The 19,528-nt window shown below is 41.8% G+C and overlaps 1 protein-coding gene across 1 annotated transcript in view; it reads right to left on the reverse strand.

The window, feature by feature from the left end:
* The window catches only part of whrna (whirlin a), a 277,019-nt gene that overhangs the window by 107,042 nt on the left and 150,449 nt on the right, over nt 1–19,528 (reverse strand). Inside the window, exons 11-13 of the mRNA XM_048613360.1 lie at nt 12,361–12,432; nt 4,470–5,046; nt 876–1,072 (exon numbers count right to left, since the gene is read on the reverse strand). Of these exons, the coding sequence (XP_048469317.1) occupies nt 876–1,072; nt 4,470–5,046; nt 12,361–12,432 (846 nt within the window). The remainder of the gene's footprint in view (nt 1–875; nt 1,073–4,469; nt 5,047–12,360; nt 12,433–19,528) is intronic.

Raw genomic sequence — 19,528 nt, forward strand, 5'->3', positions numbered from 1 at the left:
AGAGACTCCATGATTTTGAATTAGCACCCCAGCAATGAGGGCTGGGCAGCAACAAATTCACCTTAAGTAATTGTGAAGAAGTCTCCATGATCTTCAGTGTATAGCAACGGCTTTCACTTAAGTTCTGCTGAGTAGACAATACCAGTATTGACTGTGACGGAAATTGGCTGTCTATAATGACTTTTGATCTCAAGACCAGAAAAGACCTGCACAGCTGGCAAGACAGTTGAAGGTTGCAAGAGTTTCAGCAGCAACAAGGCTGAACCATCTTTCTATTTTTAACACGAAGACAAGAAAGTATTTATAAAGCCTCTCAGACTAATTACACACTTTGTCCATCTGCAATTTCAGGTTCAGTGACCCTTCCTCAGAACTCAGAATGTGTTCTGAGGAAGGGTCACTGGACTGGAAACTTTAACTCTGCATTCTCTCCACTGATGTTGCCAGACCTGCTGAGCTTTTATAGCAATTTCTGTTTTTGCTTCTGGATTTCCAGCATCCAGAATTCCTGCGGTTTTTGGTGCATATATTCTTCTTTTTGTTATTAATATAAACAAAGAGTGCTTGAAATACTCAGCAGACCTGACAACAGAGAAGCAGAATTAAAACGTTGAGTTGCTTATAACACTTCTTCAGATTCTTCTGTTAAAAAGAGGATTCATATTCAACTCAATGCATTAACAGTTTTCTCTCTCCACTGATGCTGCTAGATCTGTGAAGTATTTCCCCACTTTGTGTTTTTATTTCAAATTTTCAGCATCAGTGGTATTTTCCTTTTATTCTTTCTTTAGTTGCTCATCTCTCGATACTTTTATGAAGAAATAGATCAATGATTCTTTCATTTAGGAATAAATAAGCATTTGAAGATCACTTACTGGCTTTAAAACGGCCTCTGGTTTGGGTTCATTTCTCGGCGTGTCCTTGGTGATTTTTCCCTTCGCAGGAACGGGACTGCTGTCTTTGCTGTTGCCACCCATTTCACCAACATCAACCCCACTGTCCTCACTGAGAGTTTGCCCACTGTCAGATAACTGGGAGAGGGCAGCAGCTGGTGGGAACAGTGGCATAATTTCTGTTATTGATAGAAAATAGATTCTGCTCAATCCCTAGTCACATAAGTAAAAAGATATGAATAGCATATTGACCCATAAACATCAGTACTAATGGGTGCATATTCTTTCGCTGTACTGCTTTGGCCTTGGAAGTATTTTAATGCACAGAAACAGGATGGGTTATCTTGAAATTGGCTAGGCACTGGTAACTTTATTGTGTAGTCTGCACTAATCTCTTCAATTTCAGCTCTACTTTCATTTCTTCATGACCAACGTAGGAAAATGCAGCTAAGTAATGGGTAATGTTGTGCCTTTATTTAAGAAAGGCTGCAAGGAAAGGCTAGAGAACTAAAGATCAGTGAGTCTGATGTCAGTGGTGGGTAAGATGTTGGAAGGGATTCTGAAAAATAGGATTTGCATGCATTTGGAGAGGTAGGGTCTGATTGGGGATCATCAGCATGGCTTTGTGCGTGGGAACTCCTGTCTCTCAAACTTGTGCTTTTTTAGGGATGTGACCAAGAAGATTGATGAAGGCGGAAGAGTAGACGTTGTCTACATGGACTTTGACAAAGTTCTGCATGGTAGACTGTTTAGTAAATTTAGATCACATGAGATTCAAGGACAGCTTGCCAATTAGATACAAAATTGGCTTGATGGTAGGAGACACAGGCTTGTTTTTTGGACTGGACGCCTGTGACCAGTGGTTTTCTGCAGGGATTGGTGCTGGGTCCACTAGTGTTTGTCATTTATATAAATGATTTGGATGAGAATATAGGAGGCGTGGTTAATAAGTTTATGGATGACACCACCAATTGGTGAAATAGTGGACAGTGAAGAAGGTTATCTCAGATTACAAAGGGATCTTGATCCAATGGGCCATGTAGCGGCAGATGGAGTTTAATTTAGATAAATGCGAGATGATGCATTTGGTAAAACAAACAAGGGCAGGACTTACACAGTTAATGGTAGGGTCCGGGGTAGTGTTGTCAAACAGAGAAATCCAGGGATTCAGGTACATTATTCTTTGAAAGTTGCATCACAGGTAGACAGGGTGTTTAAGAAGGTGTTTGGCATGCTTGCTTTCAATGATCAGAACACTGAGTACAGGAGTTAGGACGTCATGTTGTGGTTGTACAGGACATTGGTGAGGCCACTTCTAGAGTACTGTGTACAGTTCTGGTCGCCCTGCGAAAGGAAGGATATTAATAAATTGGAAAGGGTGCAGAGAAGATTTACAAGGACGTTACTGGGACTGGAGGGTTTGAGTTATAAGGAAAGGCTGGATAGGCTGAGACTTTTTTCACTAGGGTATAGGAAGTTGAGCAGTGACCATACAGAGGTTCATAAAATCATGAGGGGCATAGATAAGATGAATAGCAAAGGTCTTTTCCCCGGGGTAGGGGAATTCAAAACTGGAGGGCATAATTTTAAGGTGACAGGAGAGAAACTTAAAAGACAGTTTGGAATGTGGATCGGCAGGGATGTGTTGCACCAAAGGTGGCGTTTCCATGTTGTATGGCTGTATGTCTCTATGTTTTAATGGAATCACTCAGTATAATTCAAGACACTGTATTATGGTATATACAGATCACGGTGCATCGGGAGTGCTGGACCAATACTTACCCCCCACTTAATGAGAGGGACACTAAAAGAATGATTCCTAGCTCCATCTCACCAATATCTCCCTTCATTCCCCACTGCAAATTACCACATAAAATGTTTGACGTCCACTTCTGGATGACCTGGAATATCCTCCAATTAAATATTTGGAACACCGAAGCCATTGCTTTTGGTCCCTGCCATCATTTCCTATCTCTAGTTGCTGATTAAACTGGGTCAGATTGAACCACACCTAACACAGCCTCATTGCCATATTTGACCCTGAGTGGGTCTTCCGACCACATATCCGTGCTACCATTCAGGTGCCTATTTCCACCACTGCTATCACCCAATTCCACTTTTCATTCAGCTGATCTGTGGCTGAAATCTCATTTGTTACCTCCAGAATTGACTGCCCCAATATACTCCAGGCTTGCCTTTCACTTCCTATCCACTGCAACCTTGGGGATATCCTCAAAACTCTGCTGCCTATGACCAAGTCCCATTCACCCATCACTCTGGAGTTCACCGACTCATACTGGCTCCTAGTTAATATAAGCATTCTCCTCCTGGTTTGCTAGTTCCTCCCTGGCCTTGTCCCTTCACATCTCTGTAATTTCCTTCAACTCTCTACTCTCTAAATATCTGTGTTCCCTAATTCTAGCCTCTTCAATATCCCCAATTTTACTTGCTCCATCGTTGATAGGTGTATTTACATTTGCGTAGGCCCTAAGCTCCTGAATTCCCTCCTGAAACCCCTCCATCTCTCTCTTTCTCCTTCTTCTGTAAAATCTACCTCTTTCACCAGGCTTTTGATCAGCTCTAGTATTGCCTTATGAGAGTCAGTGCAAATTTGGTTTTATAGCACTGCTGTGAATTGCCTTGGGATGTTTATGAAGTTAAAAACATCACCTAATCAGATGGGCTCAAGAATCTTGTCCCTTTTACATTATCTGGGTTAACAGATTGGGGAAGGCAAGAGGGTCACAAGTTTAAATTATGCTTAAGGTGGCAGTAACTGAATGCTAAATGGCTCCTCTTTACTCAGAGTAGGGTCTCTTTCAAGTACATAGGCAGCTGGAGCAGTAGATGTTGAGGCTGTGTACAAAGCTGAGAGCAAGTTGGACCTATCCCTGACTTCGGCAGAGATTACAGAAGGTAAGTGTCTTTATAAGTAACACTTGGCCCACAAAAGCCCTTAGACTGATCTTCATTTATAATGAGGTTGGAGCATAATTTTCCAGAATGTTTTTTTTCCCTTAGGAATGAGAAGGTGGGGAAGGAAGAAAGGTTAATTCAGAACGGTCTGGTTCGTGGCAGGCTTGATAAATGATGTTTCCCTGCCTGTCCATTTCATATGTTTGTAAGCAGTGACAAATATTTAATACATTGTAGCTTCCGTTGTCAATTATAATTAAACAGAAGAAGCCATCTAACCTTGCATGAAGCTTTGCAAACGCTTAGATAGAAACTGTATTTATGATACAGTAAAACAACTAGTCCATTACTTCCACTGCAAAAATGGACTCCCCCTCCCCACAGTTCAGACTGCATAAAATCTTGAACCTAATTCAATACAATTACAGAAACAGCCATTCAAGAAATGGTTGAGCTATAATCCGAGACTCAAAATATCTGCTCAGATTATCTGACGGTGTCAGACAAACTTGACACCTGCTTTATTCATGTTCAATTTAACAGATATATGTCCATACTTAATTTGACTGAAATTGCCATGTTCTTGAAGATGAATTCAGATTAAAAGCCGATTGTCAATCAGAAAAGCTGAACATGATGCTGTCTTTAAATGACTCTTACCTCGAGACTGTGGTAATGCCCTAACTTCATTGACATCAGGTTCACTGTTTGGCTGATGCACTTCTACCATTACAAAGTGCTGATTGGCTGCTGCTAACCGTGGGTGTGGCTTCTCTGTTGACCCCGGAGGAAGGAGGCCTGGATTATATGGAGGTGGATTTGGATGAGATGGTGAGAAACACTCTGAGGCATTAGACAACAACTGTGTTGGAGACTTAACTCTAGGAAAGGGTCCGATGATATGCTGGTTGACACGGGACAGCTGGGCTGTCGCCTCACCACTCATAGTTTGAGTTTTTAAGTTTTTAGTGTGTACTGTACAAACAGACTCATCTGTCAAAACAACAGAGGCAGAAGCAAGAGAATAACCATCACTTGTGGAATCCGTATCGATGATTGTGGTGGTTAACGAAGGACTGTGAGGTACTGTGAAGAAAAGGCCTGAGTGTGATGACTCTGATGAGCTCCGTTTTGGTCTGTCTCCGATTGTCTTTTGCTGTGAAGAGGCTGGATTACTGGACTCAGGTTGAAGAGGCCTATAGTTTGATGAGTTGTCAGTGAAGGGCTGCACATTATCCTAGAAAGCAAACCAGAAATAATTGGAGATATAATTATTTGGCAAATCTTCTGGAGACATCTGGTCTTACCAAATTGTGTACTTTGTTCCACTCTCCAATCAGTTGCCTGGAACCAAGATTGTAATGGAATTAAATGAACAATTATATAGTAATAGGCATGGGACATGAGATTTACTACGTTAATACTTCAAATGAGCATATCGACATGTTTGAAAAAGTCCCACACAAGAGATTGTTTCCTAAGGTTGCAGCCCACTGAACTGAGGGCAAATTACTGATCTGGACAGGAAATTGTCTGAGTGGCAGGATACAGAGTTCGAATAATGGGTAAGTACTCAAATTGGCAGGATGTGACTAGTGGTATCCCACAAGGATCTGTAACAAAAACACAAGTTGCTGGAAAAGCTCAGCAGGTCTGGCATCAGCTGTGAAGGAAAAAACAGAGTTAACGTTTCAGGTCCAGTGATCCTTCCTCAGAACTGATGGTAACACAAGGATCTGCGTTGGGGCCTCAATTATTCACTATAATCATTAACGACTTAGGGATAATGGCATAAAAAGCCAAACATGCAAATTTGCTGATGACAGAAAATTAGCATTGTAGACAGTGTTGATGACAGCATAAAATTACAACAGGATATTGATAGATTAGGTGAATGGGCAAAGCTGTGGCAGATGGATTTCAATCTAAGCTAGTGTGAAGTCATTCATTTCAGATCGTAAAATACACCAATTTTTTGGAAGGCACAACATTAAATACAATGGCTGCCTGATGAGATTTGGGGGTTCAGGTGCATAACTGTTTAAAATGTCACAAACAGGTGCAGAAAATAGTCAAGGTGGCTAATGGAATGCTGACCTTCATATCCAAAGGGCTGGAGTAATGGGATGCAGACGTTATGCTACAGTTATACAAAACCCTAGTTAGATCCCACTTGGAGTACTGTGAGCAGATCTGGGCACCACACTTTAGGAAGGATATTTTAGCTCTGGAGGCAGTTCAATGCAAATTTACAAGGATTTGAAGTGGCATAGTGGCTCAGTGGTTAGCACAGCTGCCTCACAGCACCTAGGGCCCAGGTTTGATTCCACCTGTCTGTGTGGAGTTTGCACATTTTCCCTGTGTCTGCGTGGGTTTCCTCTGGGTGCTCCGGTTTCCTCCCGCAGTCCAAAAATGTGCAGGTTAGGTGGATTGACCACGCTAAATTACCTGTAGTGTTCAGGCATGCGTAAATTAGGTGGGTTAGAGGGGGATGCGTCTGGGTGGGATGCTGTGAGAGTTGGTGTGGACTTGTTGGGTTGGAGGGCCTGTTTCCACGAGTTTAAGTCTATAATACCTGGACTTTAGGATTTGAGTGATTAGGAGAGATTAGACAAATTAGGTCTTTATTCTTTAGAATGTACAAGGTTAAAGGGTGATCTGATCGAAGTATTCAAGACATTTACGGGAAGAGACAGGGTAGATAAACTATTTTCTCTGGTTGAAGAATCTAGATCCAGGGACATCGTCTCAATGTTTCTCCTCAATATTCTTATACAAGGTATGCAGAAAACAGAATTTTTTAATTTCTGCAAAGTTACTTATTATTAATTTAATCACTGTAAGTTTTGTGGTAACCGTTGGGAATAGTTTGTTCCGTTGATGGATGGGATCATGAACTTTCAATTACAGTCGTTAGAATTCTGATTGGAGCTTCACTGACATAGTTTGATGGCTTTATTATGCAGAATAAAGAAAATAATATACTCCATTAGTATGACTAGTATAAAGTCTACCATCTGAACTGGCATCCTGTGGTTTTTTTTTGATGGGAGCTTATATAAATGAAGAATGCAAAGAGCTTCTATACAATGATTAATCTCCCTCTTTGTGCCATATTCAGTCATTGCAATGAGCCACAAAGTTAGATAATTTGATTGTACTGTTAATTTAGCTGTTAGTGGACAGATAATGAATGTTTCTATGATTGCAATCCATCAATTTATTGAAGTTAGATTTTCATGTTAAAAGTATGTGAGGTTTATCACTTTGTTCAGTAATAAAATAATGGCATACAGTGCTAATAGCAGCATGGCCACTTCATTGCATGAGTGCAGAACCGCAATAACTCGTGGAAAACTCAATAATTAAAATCTTCCTTGTAAATGGATTAGTCCAGCTATTACCCTGCAGTGTGTATAGACTTCTACACAAAGTGAGTGAATCATTTGGTTTCAAAGAATTTCTGTTTCAGGATACTGTTAATGAACTGGGGTTTATTTCAAGTTTAAAACCTACTCACCATCCCTATTAGTTACCAAACCAGTACTCATTCTGTACATTCCAGAGATTAAGCATTATCTCAAAAATTGCTTCAGCCACAAATATTGCTATTTTGAAAAGTTGCTCACACACAAAAAAAATTCAATGGTCAATACCTTTGTAATTGATTAAAATCAAATTCCTGTTGCTTCGATTGGTAGGTACATTATTGCTATTGCAAAGGGAATATAGCAGATCTGCAGCAGTTATTAGGGAGCTTACAACCATGGCATCAGCTTCTAATTTGGTTTCATTATATAGAGTTATTTTATCAATTTCTTTAAGAATTTAATGGTTTTGTAATGATCATCCTGTTTGCATTTTCATTGAAACAAAACATGTTTTACTACTTTACAGCTATTCTCGTTATTCTTGTCTTCATCCTTTCCAGAGATGTGGCCAGTTATATAGCTGGATTACCACCTGAGCCACAAGCAAATTGGCACAGGATCCCATCCATCATTAAGAGTAAAAGGGTGGCTGTAAGATTGATGTGGGAGAAATGGGTTTGAATTCATGTGATATCAGCATCAGTACTGGGGAAGGAGGGAGCTGTTCTGATGGGATGGGCTCCACCTGAACCATGCTGGGACAAAAGTCTTTGCGAATTGCTTAACTCGGGCTATTGATGGGACTTTAAACGAAATAGCAAGAGAGTGGGTTCAGGTGCATGGAAAATTATGGAAAAAGTAATGGGAGGGAGAACTGAGCCGAGGTTAAAGTTTCCAGATCAAGTAATAGAACAGAGAATATGGAAAGGGTCAGGAATCTAACTTCAGGCACAGCAGATAAGGGGACAGTCAACACAGGACTGAGGGTGTTTTACTTAAATGCATGCTGTATATGAAACAAGGTAAATGAGCTTTTAGCGCAGATTGAAATTGGCGGGTCCAATGTTGTGTGAATCATAGAAACATGGCTGAAAAGGGATCAGGGTTGGGAACTAAATGTGAAAGGGCAGGCAGATGGGCACAGGGGACAGGGTTACCTTGTTAATAAGAAATTAAATTAAATCAGTAGCAAGAAGTCTGCTTCAGAAGGTGTAGAATTTGTGTGGGTAGAGTTAAGGAACTGCAAAGGGAAAAAGGAATTACGTACAGGCCCCCTAGCAGTAGTCAGGAAGTGGGGGAGAAAATAAATCAGGTGATAGAAACGGTGTGTAAGAAAGCCCCTATTACAATAATTATAGGACTTCAATGTGCAGATGGCTTGGGAAAATCAGGTTGGTAGCAGATTCCAAGAAAAGGAATTCAAGGAATGTCTATGAGACGTTTTTTTGGAGCAGTTTGTGGTAGACCACACTCGGGAGCAGGCAATTCTGGATTTAATGATGTGTAATGAGGCAGACTTGTTTAGGGAGCTTAAGGTGAAGGAAGCCTTAGGAGACAATGACCATAATATGATAGAATTCATCCTGCAATTCAAGAGGGAGAAGATTGAATCCGATGTAATGGTATTAAAGTTGAGAAAAGACATGAGGGAGGAGCTGGCCAGTGTTGGTTGGAAGGGGAGCCTAGTAGAGTAGATGAGGGACCCGCAATGACAGGGGTTTCAGGAGCCACAACATAAATCTTTCCAAGGAAGAAGAAACATGATAAGGGGAGGATGAGGCAACCATGGCTGACAAGGGAAGTCAGGGTCAGCATAAAAGCAAATTAAAAAGCATATAATGTGGGGAAGATTAATGGGAAGCCAGAGGATTGGGAAGCCTTTAAAAACCAGCAGAGACTAACTAAAAAAGCAATAAAGGGGGAGAAAATGAATTATGACAGTAAGCCAGCTAGTAAAATGAAAGAGATTAACATTAACATTTAGGACATCCATTCAAAAGTCTGGTAATAGCAGGGAAGAAACTGCTCTTGAATCTGTCCATACGTGTATTCAAACTTTTATTTCTTCTGCCTGAAGTAAGAGGGTGGAGGAGAGTATAACTGGGGTGGGAAGGGTCCTTGATTACATTGGTTGCTTTCTCAATGCGGCAGGAAATGTAGATAGCGTCAATGGATGGAAGGCCGGTTTATGTGATGGATTGGACTATGCACACAACTCTGTAATTTCTTGCAGCGTTGGGACGAATAGTTGCCATACCAAGCTGTGATGCATCCCGGCCGCAGTCCAGATGGTGCATCTATAAAAATTGGTGAGAGTCCTTATGAACATGCCGAATTTCCTGGGCTACCTGAGGAAGTAGAGGTGTTGTTGTGCTTTCTTGACCAGTGTCAACATGGGTGGACCAGGACAGATTATTGGACAAATTGTTCCACTCCCTGGAACTTGATGCTCTCGACCGTTGCCCTCCACTCTGCTTCCTGAAATCAATGACCTGCTCCTTCATTTTGCTGATGTTGATGGATAAATTGTTGTCTTTACACCATGCCACTGAGCACTCTATCTCCTTCCTGTATTCCATCTCGTCATCGTTTTGAGATCCGACCTACGATGGTGGTGTTGTCAGCAAACTTGTGAATGGAGTTGGTACTGAATCTGGCTGAACAGTTTTGAGTGAATAAGGAGTATAGAAGGGCGCTAAGTGTGCAACCTTGCAAGGCACTGGTGTTGAGAATTATTGTGGCGGAGGTGTTGTTGCTTATCCTTACTGATTGCGATCTGTTGGTCAGGAAGTTGAGAATCCGGTTACAGAATGGGGAGAGCTAAGTTCTAGAGTTTGGATATAATTGTTTCGAATTATGGTGTTGAAGTAATCGTTTAGTAGGATCCTGATGCCGATATCCTTGTTGTCCAGATGTTCCAGGGATTAGCGTGGGGTGAGGGAGATTGAATCTACCATGGACCTATTGCATCAGTAGGTGAATTGCAAGGGATCAAGGCAGTCTGGGAGGCTGGAGTTAATGTGTGCCATGACCAATCTCTTGGACAACTTTAAATTATGGAGGTCTGAGCCACCAGGTATTGGTTACTGAGGTACGCTGAATGGTTTTTCTTTGGCACCAAGATGAAGGAGGTCTTCTTGAAGCGGATGGGGACTTCAGATTGTAGAGGTAGAGGATCATAAGTAGAGGATTGGCTGACTGGCAGAGAGTAGGGATAAAGGGATCTTTTTCAGGATGGCAGCCAGTGACTAGTGCAATTCTACAGGAGTCAGTGTTGGCCCACAACTATTCATGTTATATGTTAATGATCTGGACAAAGGAACTGAGGGCAGCTGACCAGGTCTGAACAAAATTAGAGGAGTTGTAAAACCAGTGTGGCAGTCAATCTGATCAATGTTGGATTAGGTTAAAACTGCCAACATGACCTAGCACTCAAGACTGAAGAAGTTTCTGTTTCAAATAAATAAGAAATAAAGAAAATAAGACTTACATTTACACAAGCTTAGGATGTCCCAAAGCACTTTGAAGCAGTTATGTACTTTTAAAGATTATTCACTGCGGTAATGTTGGAAAGCTGACAACCAGTTTGCACTCAATAAGTTCTCAAACAGCGATGCTATAGCCAGTAAATAATTTGTTTTTGTAACACTGTGTTTGTTAACAATTAGCAAGAACAACTAGAAGATTTTACTTAAAAACTGTCAAAATAGTGCCAAGGGATATTTTGCATCCCTTGGTTTAATGCCTTATCCAAGAAGTTGTCTCCCTCTGCATAAATCTTGCTAGCTATGCTACTGGAACTTATCAATGGTGCATTTTGTAGTTGATGGCTCAGCCCCAAACTAGGGAGAGTTTTCTGAGATGCAAATGAGGAAGAATTGTGGCCAGAAAGTTGAAATTTTCCAAATGCTACGAGCTCCAGAGTGTGTGTGCACTTTGTCCTCCTCTTCCTGATTGAAAGGCTTGGCTTCCTGTCAGGCAGAAAATACTTCAGAGGAGATTGCAGATCAAGACTAGCTAGGGATGCTGTTGCTGCATTGCTGGCAGCATGGGAGCAGGGCTGCCTCCAGATCTAGTGAGCTGCGTACATTTTGCATATATGCAACAGGAATATTCAATGTTGCAGAATCCACAATCCAGTGGTGATGGGTGTATCTGCTTCTGCCTGGAGCTGATCCTAGTGGGTGGGAGGGCCAAACAGATTAAGCTTGGGGTTCCTGTTCTTGCTGCTCCAAGAGCAATACTGGGAATGTGCCTACCACATAGCAACAATCACCTCCCTTTAGTTGCTATGGTCCCTGAGTAGCAGGAAACCCAGCAGGCAGGGTCAAAGCTGTGTGTGTGTGACATTGGGTGGAGGAAAGAAAATCTGGGGCAATCAGTTTGCCTGCCCAGACCTCACCAAACCACTCCGCCCCCACCCCCACCCCACTTCAGATAAAACCAGGAGTCCGAGGATTATGTTTGGTGAGAAATGTTGACAATTTTCACAGTGCACCCGACCTAAATTGTTCCCTTTTGTTTGGTGTTAATATTCCCCTCCACCTCTTTGTGTTTCTTTTTATTCCCTTTTGTTTTCTGAATCACTGTCTCTGTGCTGTTTTTGTTCCAGCAGCAGTGTATGTGAAGGACACTTAAAAGCACAAATGACTATGAAATGAACATAATTGGCATTGGGCCAATTATTCTGATTCAACAATATAATTTTGTACTTTATTAAAATGCCATTGAATTAAACTCACAGTCGGCCCAATCTATTTCCTTCCTTGATCTTTTACAGCCTATTCAGTTGCCAAAATTTGTGTCATGACCTTCATTTGTTCAAATAAATGCAGAATGATTAATACTTTTCAAAACTATCCAAGAAAAGTTATACATTTAAAATCAAACTGCAGTACCTAATTGTTGCCCAGGAAGTTTTGATTAAATTGAACAGTCTCCGAGATAAGCAGGCATCCTGATGACAAAGTTATTTTTTTTTCAGTGTGTTTCAACATTCCTTCTGCTGTTATTATCTTACTTTATATAACTTCAAATGAGCTGATTACAACAAATATATAATAATGATAAATGTTAATTCTACTGCTTGAAAAACGAGCATCACATTCTATCTTTTCAATGGAGAAAAGACATAATGTTACACGGCAGTTGAGCTGTACAATTTAGAGTAAAATACTCACAAGAGAGATGTCTGGCAAATTTCCACTATCTCCTTCCAGTTGGTCATTTGTTCCTGTAAGATCTGTGTCATTCTGTGTGCAAGAAAAGTGTCAATTCACTGATTAGACCATATCCTCTCAATTAGACCAGTGCTTATTCTAGTACAGCCTTGAACTGCAGACTCCCGTGGTAATACATTTTTATAATTGATTTAGTTTGCATACACTTTAGAGGAAGAAAACATTCTTCAAAAATCATGGGAATGTTTTTAACTGTGCTGTAATGGGGGATGCTTATTATGCTGTCCAATGCACACTGCGGCCAATATTTCTTTCCTTCAAACTCAACAGAAGCAAATATTGGGCAGGGCATATTCACCTTCATCAAAGTTAAAATCAGTCTCCCCACAATGGAATCTTAAGGTTCTGAAGTTTGAAATGTTGGCATCAATATTGTATCCCTTATCTTTTTGAAAGCAATAAGTTGGTCTATATATTTCCAACACTACTGCCCATCAAAGTGAAAAGATTTGACACCAAGGAAAGCAGAACAGAAATGTTCTGCTACAAGTTCTCACCACAGCGTGAGATTGTGGTTACATTCAGAAAAGTTTGAGACTGGATGATAAGACTGAACTTGTGAGCTCTATACACAGTACAGACATTGAAAATATTGTCCTGAAATCTATATATATATCTTCTGCTCAGCTATAATCCAGCATATTTCTTGCTAAATGTGTTGTTTCAGTATGTGGTTCTATATTGTGCCCATTTATACTCACTCAGACTGCACTTATAGAGTTCCCATTTTTGCAATGTTATTGTAATATCCATTTTCAGTCAATTAAACACACTTTCAATAAAAACAAGTTATGAGCAACAACTGATGAAAGAAAATCTTATCAATTCTTAGCCTCAATCTCATTCAACCACATCCAGTAGTGATTGGAGTACTTCATTTGATTCATTAAAAAACTGGGTTAGAAGTTACCTACCCATTCAACCATCTGGTCTGTGATCTAAAAATACAAGTTTTCTCACTTACTGCTTCAGCAAAATTTACAGTCCAAAAATAGTTGAGATGGTGATGTAATGGGAACAATGGGTGGACTTTTCACATCATCAAAATCTGTCCTAAGACCTGGACTAGGTGATCCAGACAGTGAACTCCTCCCAATTGCTGAGAATGCAGAAAGATCAACCAGAGAAGGATACATAATTCCAAAAAGGTCATCTCTGACTGAAACTGTGACTACATCAAGTAAATCATGCACAGTATTGTCTCCATATTTAAGAAAGAATGTATAGGAAGAATGTTATAAATTTGAGAAGGTTTAGAAAAGATTTACCAGGATGTTGCTGGGACTGCAGGGTTTCAGTTAGAAGGAAAGGCTGGATAAGCTGGGACTTCTTTTACTGAACAATAGGAGGTGAGGGATGATTTTAGAGGTTTATAAAATTATGAGGGGCATAGACAAGGTGGGGGTGGGTGTGTTCAAAAGCTAGAGAACATATTTTTAAGGTGGCAGAATGATTTAAAGGGGACCTGAGGGGCAATGTTTTTACACAGAGATGAGTTCATACGTGGAATGAACTGCCAGAGGAAATCATGATGTGAAGGTGCCATTGTTGGACTGGGCCGACAAAGTCAGAACTCACACGACACCAGGTTACAGTCCAACAGGGCAGCCCCTTCAACAGGTGAAGTGAAAGAGAAGCACACAGGCACAGAATTTATAGGCGGGGAGATCAAAGGCAGAGAGATCAAAAGGTCATAAAACTGGTGTGAGTGGAGTGTCGAATAATAAGTCTGTGCAGGTGACCAGGAGTGTTAGACGATGAGTAAAGTGTCAACAACTGAATAACAAGCGAAAGAATGACCTATAATCTGATTAAATGAGGCAGAGAGATAATTACAAAAAAAATAAAAATAAGGTGGTACTGGAGACAAACTAAATGACTGGAAAAATATGCTAGGTATAACAGTTGTGTGCTGAGGGTCTAACCAAAGTAATAAGTAATCCAAAGCTGTGCAAACTAATTAATGTAGAGAGATCATAACAATTTATCAAAGTGCTGATGTCAAAACAGGACAGTAAGGAAGATTTTACAGATACAGAACAGTGTGGTGGAGTCACAGGTAACATGACATAAACCCAAGATCACAGTTGATGCCATCTTTTTGGGTACATAACTTGGCTATCAGTCTCTGCTTGGCAACTCTGCGTTGTTGTGTATCTCGAAATCTGCCTTGGAGGATGATTACCCGAAGATCGGAGGCTGAATGTCCTTGACCACTGAAGTGTTCCCCAACTGGGAGGGAACATTCCTGTCTGGCAATTGTTGAGTGGTGTCCAGTCATCTACCGTTGTAGCATCTGCATGGTCTCACCAATATACCATGCCTCAGGGCATCCTTGCCTGCGGGGCATGAGACAGACAACATTGGCCGAGTATCTGCCATGTACGTGGTAGATGGTGTTCCCGTGTGTAATGGCAGTACCCATGTCGATGATCTGACATGTCCTGCAGAGGTTGCCATGGCAAGGTTGTATGGTGTCATGGTCGATGTTGTCCGGAAGGCCATGAACAATAGTCTGTTTAAGGTTTAAAAACCAAAAGACCTGCAGATGCTTTAAATCAGGAACAAAAACAGAAGTTGCTGGAAAAACCCAGCAGGCCTGGCAGCATCTGTGGAGAAAAATCCTGGATTATACCTCGTCACACCCTGCTTCCTGTAAAGACTCCATGCCATTCTCTCAGTTCCTCTGTCTCCGTCATATATGTTCAGATGAGGCCAGCTTCGACAAGGGAGCCTCCGCAATGTCCACCTTCATAGAATCATAGAATCCCTACAGTATGGAAACAGGCCTTTCGGCCCAACAAGTCCACACCGAACCTTGGAGCATCCCACCCAGACCCATCCTCCTATAACCCACTTAATCAACACATCCCTGAACACTATGGGCAATTTAGCATGACCAATCCACCTAGACTGCACATCTTTGGACTGTGGAAGGAAACCGGACCACTCAGAGGAAACCCACGCAGACACAGGGAGAATGTGCAAACTCCACACAGAAAGTCACCCAAGGGTGGAATCATCTTCTTCCTCAACCGAGGATTCCCCAGCTCCGTTGTCAACAAGGCCCTCAACCGAGTCTGACCCATTTCCCTCACTTCCACAGTCACCCCCTCTCTCTTCCCTCCAGCAACAGCAATAGGGTTCTCCTTGTCCTTACCTACCATCCCACCAGCATCCACATCCAGAAGATCATCAGATGCCATTTCTGCTACCTCCAGCAAGATGCCACCACCAGACACATCTTCCCCTCCCCTCCCTTGTCCGCCTTCCACAGGGACCGTTCCCTCCGGGACACACAGATCCACTCTTCCTTCACCCCCAGCACCCCACCACAGCCCCACAGCATCTTCCCTTGCAGCGGCGAAGGTGCAACACCTGCCCATTTACTTCCTCCCTCCCACTATCCAAGGGCCCAAACATACCTTCCAGGTGAAGCAACATTTCACCCGCACTTCCCAGAATCTAGTCTACTGCATTTGCTGTTTACAATGTGGTCTTCCTTACATTGGGGAAACGAAGCGTAGATTGGGTGACTGCTTTGCGTTACATCTATGTTCTGCTTGCAAAAAAGACCCTAAGCCTGCCACTTCAGCACATCATCCTGCTCGTTGGCCAAGATCTGTCTCTGGCTTGCTGCAGTGTTCCAGCGAAGCTCAATGCAAGCTGGAAGAACAACACCTCATTTCCACTTGGGGACTTGCAGCGGACTCAGTATTGAGTTCAATCATTTTAGGGCCTAAACTCTTCCATGTTCTAGTCCCCTGCCCCACACACCAGGCCTTGTTGTCACAGCCTACCACTACACACTACCTATTGTTAGTCACCAACAGTTCCCATTAACAACTATTCACCCTCCAAGCAAGATCATTATCAATTCATTTGTCTATCCAACTGCTCTTCTCTCTCTTCGGGCTCTATCCTATCACTTACTCCCTACCCCATCCCCCTCCCTATATTCTGCATATAAACCGACGATTTCCCAGCTACCAGCTGTTCTGAAGAAGGGTCACCGGACCCGAAACGTTAACTCTGAATTTTCTCTCCACAGATGCTGCCAGACCTGCTGAGCTTTTCCAGCAACTTCTGTTTTTGTTTCAGCTTAACGTTTGGCAGTTGTTTCAAGGTGAGAAGTGAAGGCGTAGTGAAGATCTTGGTGAAATGCTTATCGTCATCGATGAAATGTTGAAGGCTGTGGAGAACATGGTGTAGTCTCTCCACTCCGGGGAAGTACTGGACGACATAGGGTACTCTACTGGTTGTATCCTGTGTCTGTCTTCTGAGGAGGTCATTGTGGTTTCTTTCTGTGGCACGTTGGAACTGGCGATCAATAAGTTGAGCATCGTATCCTGTTCTTATGAAGGCGTCCTCCAAAATTTTTAGGTGTCCGTCACGTTCCTCCTCATCTGAGCAGATCCTTTGTATGCTCACGACTTCTCCATAGGGGATGGCTTCTTTAATATGTTTAGAGTGGAAGCTAGAGAAGTGCAGCATCGTGAGGTTATCCGTGGGCTTGTGGTAGAGCAAGGCACTGAGATGTCCGTCCTTGTTGGAGATGAGTGTCCAAGAATGAGACTGATTCTGAAGAGTAGTCCATGGTAAATCTGAGGGTGGGATGAAACTTGTTGATATCTCTATGTCGTCATTTCAGTGATTCCTTGCCACGCGTCTAAAGGACGAAAATGTTGTCAATGTATCTGTTGTATAGCATTGGTCAGAGGTCCTGCACAGCAAAGAAGTCTTGCTCGAACATGTACATGAAACTGTTGGCGTATTGGTCCCCATGGCTGTTACGTGTGTCAGGATGAAGAACTGGTTTTCGAAGGTGAAGGCGGGGTGTTTGAGGATGAAGTGGATGAGTTGTAGGATGGCATCAGGAAATTGGCTGTTGCAGCGATTTTTTTCCCTCTGCCTCATTTAATCAGATTATAGGTCATTCCTTCGCTTGACACTTTACTCACACCATCTAACACTCTTGGTCTCCTACAGAGACTTATTATTTGACACTCCTGTCACACCAGTTGTATGATCGTTTGATCTCTCTGCCTATAAATTCTATGTCTGTGTGCTCTTATCTCACATTTCACCTGATGAAGGGGCTGCATGCTGAAAGTTTGTGATTTCAAATAACCCTGTTGGACCTGGTATCGTGACTTCTGACTTTGCCAGAAGAAATGGTAGAAGCAGGTACAGGTACAATATTTAAAAAAAACATTTGGACAGGTACATGAATAGGAAAGGCTTAGAGGAATATGGGCCAAATGCAGGCAAGTGGGACTAATTTAGTTTGGGAAACTAGGTCGGCATGGACAAGTTAGGCCAAAGGGTCTGTTTCCGTGCTGCATGACTCTATGGCTCTATTACTCTAAGCAATTCAAAGTTCACCAGATTAATACTTGGTATGGACAGATTGTCTTTTAAGAAGTAATTGGACAGGCTATGTTTGTATCACTGGATTCAAAAAGAGTATTTAGTCGACTTGATTATGACAGGGTAGATGTGGAGAGGATTTCTTTTGTACTTGAAAGAATCTGGAATTAATGGTTATTAGCAGTCTCAAGGGGTTAGGGAGAAAGTCCAAACTCTTCCTGAAAAGCAGAAGTCTTTGGAAGATGGAAGCAGAGTCTTTGATGATTTTTAAGGCAGAGTTAGATCAATGCTTGGTAAGCAGAAGGGTGAAAGATGATCAGAGGTAGGTGAGAGTGTGGATTGGAGGTTACAATTCGATCAGCAACAATCTTATTATAGAGAAAAGCAGTTTTGAGGGCCATACATATGCTTCTTTTGCATACATAATTATGAATCTATTGAAAGATCACACAAGGGAACTAAAAGAATGATATTGACTTTGAATACATTTTAAAACACCCCTGGTCTCATACTAGATGAGTAAACAAGCTGCTCTAATGTTGTCTCTGAAATAGATCTTAAATTCAGAGTCTTCTAACTGTTATTTATAGTTACTGGTGGTATTCTGGGGAGCCATTGGCATAGTGGTAATGACACTGGACTAGTAATCCAGTAGATCCAGACTAATGTTCAGGGGATTATGGATTCAAAACCCACCATGGGGAAATATGAGACTTGTATTTAATTAATTAAAACCTGGAATTAAATGTTAGCCTCATAGCAAATTGTTGTAGAAATCCTAATTTCCTTTTAAGGAAGGAAATCTGCCATCCTTTACTTGGTATGGCCGACATGTCACTCCATTCAGAAAGCAATGCAGTTGATCAGTAATTGCTCTCTGACATGGCCTGACCAGGCACCCAGTTGTAGCATTATACTATGAAGTAAAAAGGAAGGAAGGAAAGTGGATGATAAACCCAGCCTCAACCTGGGAACTGAAAACAACAACAACAAAACCAGCCCTGTCAATTCTACAAAGTATTCCTTACCAACATCTGGGGGCTTGCACCAAAATTGAGAGAGATGTCCAAAGACTAGTCAAGCAATAGCGTGACAGTCATGCTCACGGAATAATGCCTTACAGATGGTGTCCCAAACACTGCCAACACCATTCCTGGGTATGTCCTGTCCCACAAGCAAATTAGACCCATCAGAAGTGGTAGCACAGTTGTATGCAGATGGGACAAAAGTTGCAATAGAATGCCTCAAAGGTGGCTTGGTGGCACTACTACTGTGAGCTGACAAAATCTTAAAGAATATAGCTAAAAACTGAGTAGGCTGCAGATAGTGAGGGACCCAGCAAGCAGAAAATACCATATTTCTCATCTTCACCAATCCATTCTTTGTTTTTGAAACCCAACAACAAATGATCCATTCTACTAATTGAACAAATTACAGGCACTGCCCATAAGGGGCAAAGCTACAAATTGCAACTTCATTCCTCTTAGCCGCTCAACCTTGTCCCCAGATCCTAAGAACCCAGGTTTTTAATTTTTTTTTAATTAACCTGTTCAGAGGGGTTATCACACACCTTTGGAGTGAGTGAAACTTGAATCTGTACCTCATGGTCCAATGGTAGGGACATTAACACTGTGCCACAACAGCCCTAAAATTCAAATCAGAGATAGTAGGAACTGCAGATGCTGGAGAATCTGAGACAACAAGGTGCAGGGCTGGATGAACACAGCAGGCCAAGCAG

Source organism: Rhincodon typus, chromosome 28, assembly GCF_021869965.1.
Source record: "Rhincodon typus isolate 14 chromosome 28, sRhiTyp1.1, whole genome shotgun sequence".
Lineage (NCBI taxonomy): Eukaryota > Metazoa > Chordata > Chondrichthyes > Orectolobiformes > Rhincodontidae > Rhincodon > Rhincodon typus.